Source organism: Ranitomeya variabilis, chromosome 8 (genome assembly GCF_051348905.1).
Source record: "Ranitomeya variabilis isolate aRanVar5 chromosome 8, aRanVar5.hap1, whole genome shotgun sequence".
Taxonomy (NCBI): Eukaryota; Metazoa; Chordata; class Amphibia; order Anura; family Dendrobatidae; genus Ranitomeya; species Ranitomeya variabilis.
In genome coordinates this window covers 66,544,797-66,563,442 of record NC_135239.1, presented here as the reverse complement: position 1 = coordinate 66,563,442, position 18,646 = coordinate 66,544,797, and the positions used below count along the sequence as shown (strand labels likewise).

General features: G+C 42.4%; 1 protein-coding gene across 2 annotated transcripts in view; it reads right to left on the bottom strand.

Annotated features, from left to right (window-relative positions):
* LOC143788308 (dimethylaniline monooxygenase [N-oxide-forming] 2-like) overlaps positions 1-18,646 on the bottom strand; it is a 94,055-nt gene that overhangs the window by 9,641 nt on the left and 65,768 nt on the right. For both annotated transcript variants that reach the window (XM_077277869.1, XM_077277871.1), the window contains 2 exons: positions 12,739-12,938; positions 928-1,283 (listed from right to left, as the gene is read on the bottom strand). In XM_077277869.1, the coding sequence (XP_077133984.1) occupies positions 928-1,283; positions 12,739-12,938 (556 nt within the window). The remainder of the gene's footprint in view (positions 1-927; positions 1,284-12,738; positions 12,939-18,646) is intronic.

Below are 18,646 nucleotides of genomic sequence, written 5' to 3'. Positions count from 1 at the left end.
ATGCTACATTAAAATGCAGCATCATATGACTGTTCATATAATGCATGGACATTTAAGGTACGCCAGAGCAAGAACTGGTCATATTTTAAGTGAATTGGTCACAAAATTTTACAAAACAAACTGCATACACTATCAGATTGATAAAACCTAGAAATAAAATTAAGACATACCCTACTATATGTAAGTAAAAAGCAATAATGCATACAAATAACATAGGGTACTGGGTAAACAGTGTTTTTGATTTAAAAAAAAGGGTAAAATAAATCCCAATAGTGTCAAAGTTTACCAAGTAGGGACGTTCCTAACCTCCAGTATTAAAACTTTACCATGTGTCAAAAATGACCTCAATGTGAATAAGGGCAGGAATGGTGCCCACCTGATACACTATTCATTTGTTTAGACCCAAAGAGATCTGCGTACTTAGTTTGAAAATCTCTGTCAGAAGAGCTGTATAGTTCTCTTATAAAGGTTACTCAATCACTGCCCAACTAGCCTGATTGACAGCTCCTCAGTGTTCTTCCTCCCCAGCTGCTGCTGAGATCTCACACTGCTCAGTACAAGTTACAGCTGTCAGTAAGGCTAGATTGGCAGATAATGAACATAGCTGGACTCATGAGCTCCCTTCCCTCTTTAGCTTGACTCACAAGAAGCTCATTTTAACATCAGGATTATACAAAGTACATTCATCAGTTTCATCATGTCCAAGAAACCTATTTAGTACCGTCTGCATTTTGTATTGTGGAATTTGGTAACCAACCTGCTTTAAATGTAGTTCTTGAGTGCCTCCTGTTCATCTTAACTGTTATTCAATGTTACAAAATACTAAGAAGGCACTTACTGTAGCATCCTAGTTTTCGTGAAAATATAGTAATATTGAGACTGACATTTGTCTTAAAAGAGCAGCTATTTAAAACAAGAAACACAAACCTTTGAATATTCGGGCAGCCCAGCGAACCTGAACCTCAGATACTGGAAGGAGGGATCCAAGAGGTTGGACAAGCCCTATAAATGCCAGAGTAGGTTTCTCATGGTGAGGCGGGAACACATTCTTGTACAGGGTAACGCTATTATTATTCACTTTGACAATGGAGTCATCAAGAAATGGAAAGGAAATGTTATATCCTGTTGCAAATATGACTTCATCCAAACCATCCACTATAGATCCATCCTCAAACACGACAGATGATTCAGTGAACATTCTGATTTGTGGCTTTATCCTTATTGCTCCACATAGGATTTGGCTTGGGAAATGGTCGTTAACCATCGGTTCTCTGAACAACGACCTGTCAATTCAAGATAAATTTGAAACCACCATCTAACACCATGTACTGTATATGAATAAAACAGAAACAAATACATCTCCCTTACATAAGGTCTGATAGAGCATGGTACATTGATTGCTGAGTCCTTGAGGCTTTGTAGTATGGAGCCACATGGGACTCTGCATTACCGTACACCTGTAACACACAGATAATACAGCAACACCATCTTTATATGCTAGCGTCTATGCTTCTGTATTGTACAGAAGATGATGCCAGACACTCGGTCAAGACAGCGGGATAAGGAGATTAGGTCTGGACAAGAAAGGAGTGCCTTGAGCTGCTCTTGGGTACGTGTACCTCAGTAGGTGAGTGATGGGGAGAGAGGAGGGCAAATGAATGGCTCAAATGGGAGACTGTGAATAGAACCAGCAAAGGGAGATTACCAGAGCGAGAAACACAACATGTCCTGGTGATCCAGTAGAGCATCTTTCAGAACTCAACACAAACTTTGGCAGGCCAATAATGTGTCGATTGCAGAAGCTGCTTACTGATTTGGAGATGGTAGTGACCCCCTAACCTTTTGGGGCCCTGCACAGCTGCACAGATTGCACCAATGGTATGTCCCCCCTAACCTTTACAGCTAATTCTAGTAATGGAGCAAGGGCAGCCAGAGTACAGGAAAAGAACACCTGGTGTACAGACAGCTCAGGGTTGCCAACTTGGCATTTTATTTTTTGTTGGCACTTTATCAAAAAAATCAAGAACGTGCAATTCTTTTTCTGGACACATTGGAAAACCAAAATAAATCATTAAGATATTAAGGTTAAAAGTGATACATGTCTACAGCCCATAATTCTAATATGAAGACATGAGCTAACTTCATTGTAAACTGTAAAGTGATGATAATTAGTCAAATTAATTTGTATAAGTTTCTTCAGCTTCATAAAATCATGCACACCTTAATAAAAATATGCCTTATATTTACGCACTGTCCAGGAATTTCTGGATGGTTAGCAACTCTGACAGTGACTGACCACAGATGAAGGAAGGAGAGTCATTCCTCGAATGTTATTGTGATCTTAAGTTAAATTAATAAGACTGTGGCCCTCTCCAAGTACATGGACATTCCATGAACTGCAATATTCCTAGAGATGTGCAAACTGTAAAGCGTTGTGGAATATGTTAGCGCTATATAAAAATAAAGATTATTATTATAGATTATCCGAGTGAACTGTGTCCATTATTTTTATATTCATCTACTATACAATCGTCTAATTCTGTCTGTCTGTAATGGAAATCCCGTGTCGCTGATTGGTCGCACTAGCCGCCCGTGACCAATCAGCGACAGGTGCAGTCCGGCTGTAGTTCAGTCACGTTTACTGAACAAGTTCTGTCAGTCACAGTGCCACGTAGTTCAGTCACGTTTACTGAACAAGTTCTGTCAGTCACAGTGCCACATAGTTCAGCCACATTTACTGAACAAGTTCTCTCAGTCACAGTGCCACGTAGTTCAGTCACGTTTACTGAACAAGTTCTGTCAGTCACAGTGCCACGTAGTTCAGTCACGTTTACTGAGCAAGTTCTGTCAGTCACAGTGCCACGTAGTTCAGTCACGTTTACTGAACAAGTTCTGTCAGTCACAGTGCCACGTAGTTCAGTCACATTTACTGAACAAGTTCTGTCAGTCACAGTGCCACATAGTTCAGTGACGTTTACTGAACAAGTTCTGTCAGTCACAGTGCCTCGTAGTTCAGTCACGTTTACTGAGCAAGTTCTGTCAGTCACAGTGCCATGTAGTTCAGTCACGTTTACTGAACAAGTTCTGTCAGTCACAGTGCCACGTAGTTCAGTCAAGTTTACTGAACAAGTTCTGTCAGTCACAGTGCCACGTAGTTCAGTCACGTTTACTGAACAAGTTCTGTCAGTCACAGTGCCACATAGTTCAGTGACGTTCACTGAACACGTTCTGTCAGTCAGAATATTCTAGAATACCCGATGCGCTAGAATCGGCCCACCATCTAGTTGTTAACAATCTTGAAGATAAACACTATTCAGTTACATATTAAGCTGTGTAAAAATTCAAGTTTCACTGTTAGATCATCTTAAATCTCCTGCTCCATATTTGATGGGTGCTGTTTGTTGTTGTTTAACTGTTTAAATACTGTTGCCAATGTTTGATAGTGGCATTTCAGTGGTGTAATACCAGTGCTATGTTGACTCAGGCACTCATTGACCTGTGGTCCAAGGAGACATGGCAATTGGAGGTGTACCAAAGGCTCCCACTATCACCATGTTTACACTCCTATGAAGCCCAGCCTGTGACAGAGTTTTATGAGATTGAAAATTTCAGTATACAGTGCAATACTCAGTGTTACAGTATATACAGGTGCTTCTCATAAAATTAGAATATCATCAAAAAGTTAATTTATTTCAGTTCTTCAATACAAAAAGTGAAATTCATATTATATAGAGTCATTACAAAGAGTGATCTATTTCAAGTCTTTATTTCTGTTTATGTTGATGATTATGGATTACAGCCCATGAAAACACCTGCAAAGGCTTTCTACGCATTTAAAAAGGTCCCTTAGTCTGTTTCAGTAGGCTCCACAATCATGAGGAAGACTGCTGACTTGACAGATGTCTAGAAGGCAGTCACTGACACACTCCACAAGGAGTGTAACCCACAAAAGGTCATTGATAAAGAAGCTGGCTGTTCACAGAGTGCTGTATCCAGGGATACAAGGATATTAATGGGAAGTTGAGTGGAAGGAAAAAATGTGGTAGAAAAAGGTGCACAAGCAACCGGGATAACCACAGCCTTGAAAAGATTGTTAAGAAAAGGCCATTCAAAAAGTTGGGTGTGATTTACAAACAGTGGACTGCTGCTGGAGTCATTGCTTCAAGAGCCACCACACACAGACTTATCCGGGACATGGGCTACAAGTGTCACATTCCTTGTGTCAAGCCACTCTTGACCAATAGACAACGCAAGAAGCGTCTTACCTGGGCCAAGGAGAAAAAGAACTGGAACTGTTGCTCAGTGATCCAAGATGTTTTCAGATGAAAGTAAAATTTGCATTTCATTTGGAAATCAAGGTCCAGAATCTGGAGGCAGAGTGGAGAGGTGTTGTGAATTCCGTTCTTGGGCTCCCTCCTGTGGTTATGAATGGTACTTTTGTGAGTTCTGCCCTTGGGCTCCCTCTGGTGGTTTCAAGTGGAACTGCTGCTCCTTGAGTTTAGCCGCAGCAGCTGCTTTCACTAATCGGCTCCCCTGGCCTTGCTATTTAACTTGGTTCTGGTCTGTAGTCCATGCCAGCTGTCAATGTTCTCTGGGTTGGATTCAGATCTCTCCTTGGATTTCTCTGATGGCCTGTCCATTTCAGCATAAGATAAGTTCTTGCTAGTTCTTTGGTTGTCCATTTGCTTTGGACTTTACTGCTCAGTTTAAGTTATGTTTCTTTTTGTCCAGCTTGTCATTATGAAATATTCAGGCTAGCTGGAAGCTCTGGGGAAGCAGATTTGCCCCTCCACACCGTGAGTCGGTGTGGAGATCATTTTTGTAAACTCTACGTGGATTTTTAGTTTTTAATACTGACCGCACAGTATCCTTTTCTATTTCTGTCTAGATTAGAATTGGCCTCATTTGCTAAAATCTGTTTTCATTTCTGTGTATGTCATTTCCCTCTCTACTCACAGTTAATATTTGTGGGGGGCTATCTTTCCTTTTGGGAATTTCTCTGAGGCAAGATAGTTTTCTGTTTCCATCTTTAGGGGTAGTTAGCTCTTAGGCTGTGACGAGGTGTCTAGGGAGAGTCAGGAACACTCCACGGCTATTTCTAGTGTTGGTGTTAGGATTAGGAACTGCGGTCAGTAAAGCTACCACCTCCTCAAAGCTCGTCCCATGATTCATCTTACCCACCAGGTCATATCAGTGCTTCTCCGTAACCACCAGGTCATAACAGTACAGCTGGCAACAATGTGTTGAATGCATCTCAAAAGAGGGAAAAGAAAATTCTGAGCCATTTTTTTTTCCTTTGCAGCTTGTTTTGTCTTTTTTTTCCCCTTAATCTTTGGGTGGTTCAGGATTCTGGTGCTGATATGGAGATTCAGGGTTTGTCCTCGCGTGTTGATCATCTCGCTGCAAGGGTACAGAGTATCCAAGATTATGTTGTTCAGACTCTGGTTTCTGAGCCTAGAATTCCTATTCCTGATTTGTTTTCTGGGGATAGATCTAAATTTTTGAACTTTAAAAATAATTGCAGATTGTTTTTTGCTCTGAATCCCCGTTCCTCTGGTGACCCCATTCAGCAGGTGAAGATTGTCATTTCTCTGCTGCGTGGAGACCCGCAGGATTGGGCATTCTCCCTTGAGCCAGGGAATCCTGCATTGCTCAATGTGGACGCATTTTTTCAAGCACTCGGACTGCTGTATGACGAACCTAATTCTGTGGATCAGGCAGAAAAAATCTTGTTGGCTCTGTGTCAGGGTCAGGAAGCAGCAGAAGTATACTGCCAAAAATTTAGAAAATGGTCTGTGCTCACAAAATGGAATGAGGATGCCCTAGCAGCTATTTTCAGAAAGGGTCTTTCTGAAGCCCTTAAAGATGTTATGGTGGGGTTCCCCATACCTGCTGGTTTGAACAAATCGATGTCTCTGGCCATTCAGGTTGATCGGCGCCTGCGCGAGCGTAAGGTGGTGCACCATATGGCGGTGTCCTCTGGGCTGAGTCCTGAGCCTATGCAATGTGATAGGATTTTGACTAGAGCAGAACGGCAGGAATTCAGACGTCAGAATGGGCTGTGTTTTTACTGTGGTGACTCTACTCATGTTATTTCTGATTGCCCGAAGCATACTAAGAGGGTCGCTAGGTCTGTTACCATTAGTACTGTACAGCCTAAATTTCTCTTGTCTGTTACCCTGATTTGCTCATTGTCGTCCTTTTCTGTAATGGCATTTGTGGATTCTGGCGCTGCCCTGAACTTAATGGACTTAGAATTTGCCAAACGCTGTGGTTTTTCCTTGGAGCCTTTGCAGAGCCCTATTCCCTTGATGGGGATAGATGCTACGCCATTGGCCAAGAATAAACCTCAGTACTGGACACAGTTGACCATGTACATGGCTCCAGCACATCAGGAAAATATTCGCTTTTTGGTGTTGCATAATTTGCATGATGTTGTTGTGCTGGGTTTTCCATGGTTACAGCTACATAATCCGGTGCTGGATTGGAAATCTATGTCTGTGACTAGTTGGGGTTGCCAAGGGATGCATTGTGATATTCCTTTGATGTCAATTTCCTCTTCCCCATCTTCTGAAGTTCCTGAGTTTTTGTCGGATTTCCAGGATATATTTGATGAGCACAAGTCAAGTTCCCTACCTCCTCATAGGGACTGTGATTGTGCTATTAACTTGATTCCTGGCTGTAAATTCCCTAAGGGTCGACTCTTCAATCTGTCTGTGCCAGAGCATGCCGCTATGCGGAGTTATGTAAAGGAGTCCTTAGAGAAGGGGCATATTCGCCCGTCTTCGTCACCGTTGGGAGCGGGGTTCTTTTTTGTTGCCAAGAAGGATGGCTCCTTGAGGCCCTGTATAGATTATCGCCTTCTCAATAAGATCACTGTCAAATTCCAGTACCCTTTACCTTTGCTTTCTGATTTGTTTGCTCGGATTAAGGGGGCTAGCTGGTTTACCAAGATCGACCTTCGAGAGGCGTATAATCTTGTTCGTATTAAACAGGGTGATGAATGGAAAACAGCATTTAATACGCCCGAAGGCCATTTTGAATATCTTGTGATGCCTTTCGGGCTCTCTAATGCTCCATCTGTGTTTCAGTCCTTTATGCATGATATTTTCCCGGATTATCTGGATAAATTCATGATTGTATATTTGGATGATATTTTGTTTTTTTCTGATGATTGGGAGTCTCATGTGAAGCAGGTCAGGATGGTATTTCAGATCCTTTGTGCTAATGCATTGTTTGTGAAGGGGTCTAAGTGCCTTTTTGGAGTTCAGAAGGTTTCTTTTTTGGGTTTCATTTTTTCTCCCTCGGCTATTGAAATGGACCCTGTTAAGGTCCAGGCCATTCATGATTGGACTCAACCCACATCTGTGAAGAGCCTTCAGAAATTTTTGGGCTTTGCTAATTTTTATCGGCCCTTCATTGCTAATTTTTCTAGTGTGGTTAAACCTCTGACCGATTTGACGAAGAAAGGTGCTGATGTGGTAAATTGGTCCTCTGCGGCTGTGGAGGCCTTTCAGGAGCTTAAACGTCGTTTTACTTCTGCCCCTGTGCTGCGTCAGCCAGATGTTTCTCTCCCTTTTCAGGTTGAGGTTGACGCTTCTGAGATTGGGGCAGGGGCCGTTTTGTCTCAGAGAAGTTCTGATGGCTCTTTGATGAAACTGTGTGCTTTCTTCTCTAGAAAGTTTTCGCCTGCTGAGCGTAATTATGATGTCGGCTATCGGGAATTGTTGGCTATGAAGTGGGCATTTGAGTGGCGACATTGGCTTGAGGGAGCTAAGCATCGCGTTGTGGTCTTGACCGACCATAAGAATCTGATTTATCTCGAGTCTGCCAAGCGGTTGAATCCTAGACAAGCTCGATGGTCTCTGTTTTTCTCCCGTTTTGATTTTGTGGTCTCGTATCTTCCGGGATCTAAGAATGTGAAGGCTGATGCCCTTTCTAGGAGTTTTTTGCCTGATTCTCCGGGAGTCCTTGAGCCGGCTGGTATTCTCAAGGAGGGGGTGATTCTTTCTGCCATCTCCCCTGATTTGCGGCGGGTGCTTCAGGAGTTTCAGGCTGATAAACCTGACCGCTGTCCAGTGGGGAAACTGTTTGTTCCTGATAGATGGACTAATAAGGTAATTTCTGAGATTCATTGTTCTGTATTGGCTGGTCATCCTGGGATTTTTGGTACCAGAGATTTGGTTGCCAGGTCCTTTTGGTGGCCTTCCTTGTCGCGGGATGTGCGTTCTTTCGTGCAGTCCTGTGGGACCTGTGCCCGGGCCAAGCCCTGCTGTTCCCGTGCTAGTGGGTTGCTTTTGCCTTTGCCGGTCCCTGGGAGGCCCTGGACGCATATTTCCATGGATTTTATTTCTGATCTTCCTGTTTCTCAGAAGATGTCTGTCATCTGGGTGGTTTGTGACCGGTTTTCTAAGATGGTCCATTTGGTACCTTTGCCTAAGTTGCCTTTCTCCTCTGATTTGGTTCCATTATTCTTTCAGCATGTGGTTCGTTTGCATGGCATTCCGGAGAATATTGTGTCTGACAGAGGTTCCCAGTTTGTTTCTAGGTTTTGGCGGTCCTTTTGTGCTAGAATGGGCATTGATTTGTCTTTTTCGTCAGTATTTCATCCTCAGACAAATGGCCAAACGGAGCGAACCAATCAGACCTTGGAAACCTATTTGAGATGCTTTGTGTCTGCTGATCAGGATGATTGGGTGACCTTCTTGCCGTTGGCCGAGTTTGCCCTTAATAATCGGGCTAGTTCGGCTACCTTGGTTTCACCTTTCTTTTGTAACTTCGGTTTTCATCCTCGTTTTTCTTCGGGGCAGGTTGAGCCTTCGGACTGTCCTGGTGTGGATTCTGTGGTGGACAGGTTGCAGCGGATTTGGACTCATGTGGTGGACAATTTAACGTTGTCTCAGGAAAAGGCTCAACGTTTTGCTAACCGTCATCGGTGCGTTGGTCCCCGGCTTTGTGTTGGGGATTTGGTCTGGTTGTCTTCTCGTAATGTTCCTATGAAGGTTTCTTCCCCTAAGTTCAAGCCTCGCTTTATTGGTCCTTATAAGATTTCTGAAATTATCAATCCGGTGTCTTTTCGTTTGGCCCTTCCAGCTTCTTTTTCCATTCATAATGTGTTCCATAGATCTTTGTTGCGGAGATATGTGGTGCCCATGGTCCCTTCCGTTGACCCTCCTGCTCCTGTGTTGGTTGAGGGGGAGTTGGAATATGTGGTGGAGAAGATTTTGGATTCTCGTCTTTTGAGGCAGAAGCTTCAGTATCTGGTTAAGTGGAAGGGTTATGGCCAGGAGGATAATTCTTGGGTTTTTGCCTCCGATGTCCATGCTGCCGATTTGGTTCGAGCTTTTCATTTGGCTCATCCTGATCGGCCTGGGGGCTCTGGTGAGGGTTCGGTGACCCCTCCTCAAGGGGGGGTACTGTTGTGAATTCCATTCTTGGGCTCCCTCCTGTGGTTATGAATGATACTTTTGTGAGTTCTGCCCTTGGGCTCCCTCTGGTGGTTTCGAGTGGAACTGCTGCTCCTTGAGTTTAGCCGCAGCAGCTGCTTTCACTAATCGGCTCCCCTGGCCTTGCTATTTAACTTGGCTCTGGTCTGTAGTCCATGCCAGCTGTCAATGTTCTCTGGGTTGGATTCAGATCTCTCCTTGGATTTCTCTGATGGCCTGTCCATTTCAGCATAAGATAAGTTCTTGCTAGTTCTTTGGTTGTCCATTTGCTTTGGACTTTACTGCTCAGTTTAAGTTATGTTTCTTTTTGTCCAGCTTGTCATTATGAAATATTCAGGCTAGCTGGAAGCTCTGGGGAAGCAGATTTGCCCCTCCACACCGTGAGTCGGTGTGGAGATCATTTTTGTAAACTCTGCATGGATTTTTAGTTTTTAATACTGACCGCACAGTATCCTTTTCTATTTCTGTCTATCTAGATTAGAATTGACATCATTTGCTAAAATCTGTTTTCATTTCTGTGTATGTCATTTCCCTCTCTACTCACAGTTAATATTTGTGGGGGGCTATCTTTCCTTTTGGGAATTTCTCTGAGGCAAGATAGTTTTCTGTTTCCATCTTTAGGGGTAGTTAGCTCTTAGGCTGTGACGAGGTGTCTAGGGAGAGTCAGGAACACTCCACGGCTATTTCTAGTGTTGGTGTTAGGATTAGGAACTGCGGTCAGTAAAGCTACCACCTCCTGAGAGCTCGTCCCATGATTCATTTTACCCACCAGGTCATATCAGTGCTTCTCCGTAACCACCAGGTCATAACAGAGAGGCCACAATCTAAGCTGCTTGAGGTCTAGTGTGAAGTTTCCACAATCAGTGATGGTTTGGGGGCCATGTCATCTGCTGGTGTAGGTCCACTGGGTTTTATCAAGACCAAAGTCAGCGCAGCCGTCTACCAGGAAATTTGAAGGCACTTCATCCATCCCTCTGCCAAAAAGCTTTTTGGTGATGGAAATTTCATTCTCCAGCAGGACTTGTCACCTGTCCACACAGCCAAAAGTACCAATACCTGGTTTAAAAACAACTGTATCACTAACAGTAACAATGCTTGATTGGCCAGCAAACTCACCTGACCTTAAGGCCCCGTCTCACACAGCGACGCTGCAGCGATACAGACAACGATGCTGATCGCTGCAGCGTCGCTGTGTGGTCGCTGTGTGGTCGCTGGGGAGCTGTCACACAGACAGCTCTCTCCAGCGACCAACGATCAGGGGAACGACTTCGGCATCGTTGAAACTGTCTTCAACGATGCCGAAGTCCCCCTGCAGCACCCGGGTAACCAGGGTAAACATCGGGTTACTAAGCGCAGGGCCGCGCTTAGTAACCCGATGTTTACCCTGGTTACCAGCGTAAATGTAAAAAAAACAAACAGTACATACTCACCATCTGTTGCCCGTCAGGTCCCTTGGCGTCTGCTTCCTGCTCTGACTGAGCCGCCGTACAGTGAGAGCAGAGCGCAGCGGTGACGTCACTGCTGTGCTCTCACTTTACGGCGGCTCAGTCAGAGCAGGAAGCAGACGCCAAGGGACCTGACGGGCAACAGATGGTGAGTATGTAGTGTTTGTTTTTTTTTACATTTACGCTGGTAACCAGGGTAAACATCGGGTTACTAAGCGCGGCCCTGCGCTTAGTAACCCGATGTTTACCCTGGTTACCAGTGAAGACATCGCTGGATCGGTGTCACACACACCGATTCAGCGATGTCAGCGGGACCTCAATGACCAAAAAAAGGTCCAGGCCATTCTGACACGACCAGCGATCTCGCAGCAGGGGCCTGATCGCTGGTACGTGTCACACATAGCGAGATCGCTACTGAGGTCGCTGTTGCGTCACAAAACTTGTGACTCAGCAGCGATCTCGCTAGCGATCTCGCTATGTGAGACGGGGCCTTTAACCCCATAGAGAATCTCATCAAGAGGAAGATGAGAGACACCAGACCCAACAATGCTAACGAGCTGAAGGCTGCAATCAAAGCAACCTGGGCTTCCATAACACCTCAGCAGTGCCACAAGCTGATTGCCTCCATGCCACGCCGCATTGATGCAGTAATTGATGCAAAAGGAGCCCCGACCAAGTATTGAGTGCATTTACTGAATATACATTTCAGTAGGCCAACATTTTGGATTTAAAAATCATTTTTTCAAGCTGGTGTTATAAAGTATTCTAATTTACTGAGATAATAACTTTTGGGTTTTCATTGGCTATAAGCCATAATCATCAACATTAACAGAAATAAACACTTGAAATAGATCACTCTGTCTGTAATGACTCTATATAATATATATAACATATATAATATATGAGTTCACTTTTTGTATTGAAGAACTGAAATAGATTAACTTTATGATGATATTCTAGTTTTGTGAGATGCACCTGTATCTTTCGATTCTGTGATTTTTATTACTCTACAACTTTTCCTACTGTAATTTTAATGTTTGAGTGTATAAAATTACCGTATTTAACCCATATGGTTAATATCATAAAGCAAACAAACCCACCAAAAAATTGGAGTTAACATTTTCCGGAGGCTGCACGTCTCACAAATAATAAAAAAAGTAATCAAAACTTAGGTTTTACCCTAAAATGACACCAATGAAAGCTAGAGTTTACCACACAAAAACAAGCCCTCAATCAACTCCATTGTCAGAAAAGCAGGTTATTGATTTCTGAAAATGGCAACACAAACCATTTTTTTTAGTTCTGATTTTTATCTTACCCACTAAAATTGCATAAAAATTACAAGATAATCATGTTGACAGGTCATTTTTACTGCACACTGAGTGCTGTAAAAGTAAAACTCAAAAAACAATGTCAGAACTGCTTTTTTTACCATATCACTAAACTTGAAACTTTTTTTACATTTGTCAGGATATTACCGGTGTATAGTAAAATAAATGGTGTCGCTCAAAACTAAAATTCATACCACTAGAAAAGTTCTGATATGCCTATTTTGACTGAAAAAAGTTATGCTTTTTTGCAAAAAATGGAGGAAAAAATGAAAGTGAAAAACTGAAAATTGCTAGTGGCCGGATGGGGTTAAGTAATGAAAAAGTCAATTGCTTGTCCGAGTGTGTTGCCGCCCATCCACTTACTTCTGCACAAAGCTCTGTAAGTCACTGCTTATATTTTTCAATTATATGATTGTTTTCTGTATATGGATAATTTTATAGAAAACCTACACAGAATGTGAACTCGTATGAGTTTTACATAAAATGAAAATCCCCACACCATTATATTGAACTTACACGTCGTCAGGAAGCAAACCATAATTTGCATGGTCAAACCAGCTGCTCATTATTTTTGCATTTAGTTTCTGTAAAAGTCCAGTAGGCAAACATCTACCTATCCAAAAATGGCAGCGAGATGAGAGGGCCATATCTATAGGCAGCCCATCATGGGAAATGCGACTTAATACCCACGTTCCCTGTCTGGTACTCACATACACCTGAAATAAAAGACAAATATTAAATCCAAAACTCATCTTTAGCTCCAGCCTCAGTTTTAGCAAATATACATTTTGGCTTTCCTATATATTCTGTAGAAAACAAAAAATCTAAGATAGGCACTTTCAATGTTATATAAAACTAGAATATATTTAATTATTTCGCATACAGGATGTATTATGTGTGTTTTTCCAAAGGGACCTAGGACTCTACAGAAGCAATTTTAATTTGTAATACAACTAAATTTGATGACTATCCATTTATTTTACTTAAAAGGGTTTATCCATTTGTCTTAGGGTACCGTCACACAGTGCCATTTTCATCGCTACGACGGCACGATCCGTGACGTCGCAGCGTCGTATGATTATCGCTCCAACGTCGTAGACTGCGGTCACACTTTGCAATCACGGCGCTGGAGTGATGCCGAAGTCCTCGGGTAACCAGGGTAAACATCGGCGCCGCGCTTAGTAACCCGATGTTTACCCTGGTTACCAGTGTAAACGTAAAAAAAACAAACAGTACATACTTACATTCCGGTGTCTGTCCCCCGGCGTTCTGCTTCTCTGCACTGTGTAAGCGCCATAGCCGGAAAGCAGAGCGGTGACGTCAGACGTCACCGCTGTGCTCGCTTTCCGGCCGGCAGGCGCTCACAGTGCAGAGAAGCTGAGACGCCGGAGGACAGACACCGGAATGTGAGTATGTACTGTTTGGTTTTTTTACGTTTACGCTGGTAACCAGGGTAAACATCGGGTTACTAAGCGCGGCCCTGCACTTAGTTACCCGATGTTTACCCTGGTTACAAGCGAACACATGCTGGATCGGTGTCACACACAACGATCCAGCGATGTCAGCGGGTGATCAAGCGACGAAAGAAAGTTTTAAACGATCTGCTACGACGTACGATTCTCAGCAGGATCCCTGATCGCTGCTGCGTGTCAGACACAACGATATCGTAATGATATCGCTAGAACGTCACGAATCGTACCGTCGTAGCGATGAAAATGGCACTGTGTGACGGTACCCTTATGTGCATCTCAGTGCTTTGTAGTCTCTTTACTTCCTGGTTCCTTGGGGGGGAGAGCAATGCAATCCTCGTTGAGTGACAGTTCTGGTCGGGAGCTCCATCCTGCTAATACACGTTAACAATCCATCAGTGTTTCTTCTGAGTCTACACTGTTATCACTTTATTTACATATATCAGTAATAGGGACTTTGAACAAGCACGCAGCTCAAGAAAGTAAGAACCATGATTAGGAGAACTTCTCTGGAAGCTGCTAATGCACGTGTCCTGGGCAGACAGGACTGATAAGAGCACCTTGATCAGGAGTTGAGAGGGTTAGGAAGGAATCTGAACAGCTAGTTGCTGTGTAGAAACCAATGGATTTTAGAGAGACAATTAGTATGTTAGGAGTTAATTCCTCTCCTGGATTGTAACTATTATGCACACTGGGTCAGGCTCTGGAGGCCATGCTCATTAGTATTAAGCTATCCAATATATCAAATGAAAGCTCTCATTGCAGAAGAATATCAGCGGATAGACAAAGCAAGTCAATTGCAACTTGCTAATTTTCATGCTGTTTAACTAACTAAAGCAATTTTATAATATGAGCATAGCACTTTTGAAGGGTATGTCCTCCTAAAATAGGGTATATTTTAAAGGGGCAGCATGTAAGAGGAGGCTGTCACTTAAATACTGTATGTCACAGGGTCTACATCATTAACACTGCAATTCTGCTCATTTCCCTTTGGTTTGTTGTCCACAATCCCTCTCTGTCCATTAATCTGCTCTAAAGAACTTCTCAGTAGCCATAGCCTTCAACTTCCGGTATACCCTGAAATGCTGTGGATGTCGTAGTTATCGTTAAAGGGAAGCTAACAGCTGATTTCTGCTGACTTAACATTGAACAGCATGATCAGATACAGGCTCCATAATTTCAGACAGGTATATTTAATCTAAAGAGCTGCAGTATTTTAGAAAAAAATACATTTGAAAGCTGGCTCTGGTGACCCGTCCAAGAGGTCGTTCCCTGGAGGTTTCTTCCCACCTGCCTCCCTTGAGTGACATGTGGCATGAGTGACTCTGCCACTCCCCCAGTACATCCTCATTCTTCGCACTTCTCACTCTTAAGATACAGAATACCATAAACAAGGTGAATCAAAATATTAGCATTATTCAAGCATTTTGCAATCTCTCTGATGAAAAAGTTTGTGTTCTATTTACCCAGACTTTTGCATTGATACAAGTAATTGAGCCTATTTTATTAATCAACTGTTCAAATAAAGATAATTCTTCTGCAACTTTGTTATAGTTCATTCCCAAAGCTTGCAGAATTGTGAATGTAGCTCAGGATTGAAATACAGGGTACCATTCAGAATCAGATTAATGTAATGTATTTCCGTATATCAGAACAGAAAATGTGAAAACCGATTTAGAATTTTAATTCAAAGTCAATTAGTACAGTATTAGGTGTCGAGTTCCCGCCGCTGCACAGGGGGAATCTCAAACCACCTCCGCTGCGGTCTCCAATTCTTCTCCAGCCACAGTGGAGCCTGCTCAGCAGAGACTTCGGTCCCAGTGTCTGGCTCAGGCAGATACTGTGCGCTTGGTTACTGCTGATCTTCCAGACTCTGCCATTGTAACCAGCACTGTTCTGCGGCGAGCTGATGCTCCTGGGACTAAGTCCTGCTTTTCCTCTACTGGGCATTCCCAAGGGACAATCTCTCATTGGAAGTCGGGGGTCACATGCTCAGGTCCTGAAGCAGTTCCTATTGCACCACTAGGAAGGTCCTGGAGAGCTTCCTCTATAAAAGGTTTGCATGGCGGCACGGCCATGCGCTAGTATCAACTTAAGTTCATGTGTGTATGAGCTTATCTACTTTTGTGGTCGCTGTCAGCATGTGCTCAGGGTCAGCTGTATAGCCACCAGAATTCTGGCACCTCCGGAGAGGAGTTTGTGTGAATGAATTCAGGGCTGGCGTGTAGCCACTAGAATTCCGGCACCTCCGGAGAGGAGTTTGTGTGAATGAATTTAGGGCTGGCGTATAGCCACTAGAATTCCTGCACCTGCAGAGGAGTTGTTTGAGTGCTGTTGCTGACTGTGTGACCACTATATGCTCCTTGCTCCGTTAGAGAGCTGTGACCCTCTGTGAGGTTAACAGGGCACAGCGTTATCCTTTATCCCGGTGACTGTGTGAAGCAACAGAGTTTGCTCATATACAGACTGGCTGATGGAACCCGTGTCTGTTCAGGCGTAATACCGCCATATATTGCTGCCATTTACTAGCAGCAGGTTCCACTTCTGCACGGTGGACCCCGGGCTGCGAACGCACCAATATTATCTCCATGTTTACTTGGTGCGTTCCACCAGCCCTAACATACAGTAATCATTAAAGGTATTCAATAGAGAAAGACCCTAAAGATGGATTTTGCACAAAGAGACCCGAATGGATTGACATAAGTACCAATACCAGAGACAGGACAGGTAAGTAATTATAAGAAATCGTAGCTCAGCGTAAGTAGCATGGACTGGAGCTGATGGCACAGTAGAGCAGTACTTACCAAATAGCACATGGAACAGTGAGAACAAGGACAGCTAGGTTTGCTGGATGAAAAACAGTCAAGAGCAGGAAACACTAGAGCCAAATACCAGAACCAGGAGTGTGGATATACACCAGAATTATAGCTGTACAGTCAATTCTGGATTTCCAGCAGATGAATTATTAATGGCAGAATGATTTGCTATCAGCAGGCAAAGGGTTAACTGGAGGGCAACAGTGATGAATAGGCAAACTGGATGCTTGCTTGCAAAGATTACACACAGAGGCATCAGAGTTATAGGTGTGAGCAGCACCAGTATAAAAAGAGAAGAGTTTTTTTTTATCAGACCCCTATTGTAGCAGTGTTAAGAGTGTAAAAATATCAGGGTTCTCAGGACTGAGCAAGAAAATAGTTGAAAATAGTTGAACAGCCTTGTATTTACTGAAGAGTTTAGACAACTGAGAGAAAAGGGTAAAGAGGCAAACTTCTGTAGAATGTATTGTAACTGAATGCTACTTCTTCTGACTACACAGACTGTACTAGACTGTCTAAACCCAGTCTGAAAAGGTCTTGGGTGATGATGTCAGAGATGTTTGACTGGTACTTTATAATAGTAAACCAGTATGGACTAGCACTAAGGAAATTTCACTAATGAAAGGAAATGAGACCCAGCATCTGAGCCAGGACAGGTGAGTAACAAAAAGAAGCGGGGTTATGTCTTTATAAGCCTACTTTCTCTGTCAGTTCTTATACAGACATTATATAATAAAGTCTTTGCAAAACGGTGTTTAGAACAGCACACTGTAGTAAACTGCTGAATTTATCATGCCTGGGTCTGCCTACAATCAGTGATTCTCTCTTTGTTTTCACTTGCCTACTGATTTAAAAAAAATCAGATTAGCAATTCTACTCTTTTCTTATGTCCTAAAGTTTTAATCATCCTTTGACACATTGTAGCTCCATGAATTATCTATTGATTACACTGTTCTACAGCCAAGTTACTTCAAAGACAAAAACAGTTGACCTTCTTAACAAATTTTGTGGTGCTGCAAACAAAGATACGATGCTTAAATTTGCTGATTGGCTCTAATTTTTCAAGATCCAGAGGAGGTTGTAATTACTTATGTATGACACTTTTCATGCAGGCATATAAAAAAGTTGCGTGTTTACTATTTTATCAACATTATTTCACTGTTAGTAGCTAGTCTATTATATCATCTATGTAGTCTATTGAGCTTTCAGTATTCTATCATCAAAAAAACGTCAACTCAGTTCGGATGACGTAATCCTAGTAATCAGAATTACAGTTGCATCAACTGCTTTCATAACTGCTTCTTTTGTAAGGTATACAGTTTTAGAATTTCTTAGCTTAGATACTCAGCATATTGACATGTTTCTACATGTTTTTTCAGATATGCCTAGTTCTTGCATTAACAAAGCGGATAGTGTTTGCTGCCTCAAGCTAGTCTTCAAAGAAGAGCATTATTTACACTATGCACTGCAATAATGGATCAAGTCCCATCTAAAACACAAAGTGAAGCAAAAAAAATAATCAAAGTTTATATCACCTTCTTTAATTATACATTTTTATTATTGTGTCGATAAAAGTCTGGTCTATCAAAATATGAAATTAATTAAGCCATACACAAAACATTATTGCCAGTATTGCCATTTTTGGTCTCTGAACTCCAACATACAGAAAATATTAAAAGGCAATCAAAATGTTGCATGCATCACTAAATGCATCAATGAAAGTTTTTTTCAACCTACAACTCATTCTGCAAAAAAAAAAAAAACCTCATATAATTATGTTGATAGAAAAATAAAAAAGTTATCTGTCTTTAAAGAACAGGAAGAAAAAACAAAAGTGCAGAAAAGAAAAAAAATTGCCAGTTCTCGACAGTGGTAAAGGGACAATTGATAACCAAATAAAGAAAAGAAGACTACCTCTAAACTGAGTACACAGGAACCAAGTGGAAAAAAACGCAGATTATGTTTTACTGTATGTGGCACTCAGTTCATCCATACAGATAAGGGGGTCTAAGGTCTCAAGGGATATTAGGAATGTTTAAGGATAACTAGTGATGAGGGAATCTGCTGAATCTCAAATTCATCTGTTCACTCGCATTTTGTAAAGAAATTCAATTTTCATCCTTGTTAGTTGATACAAAT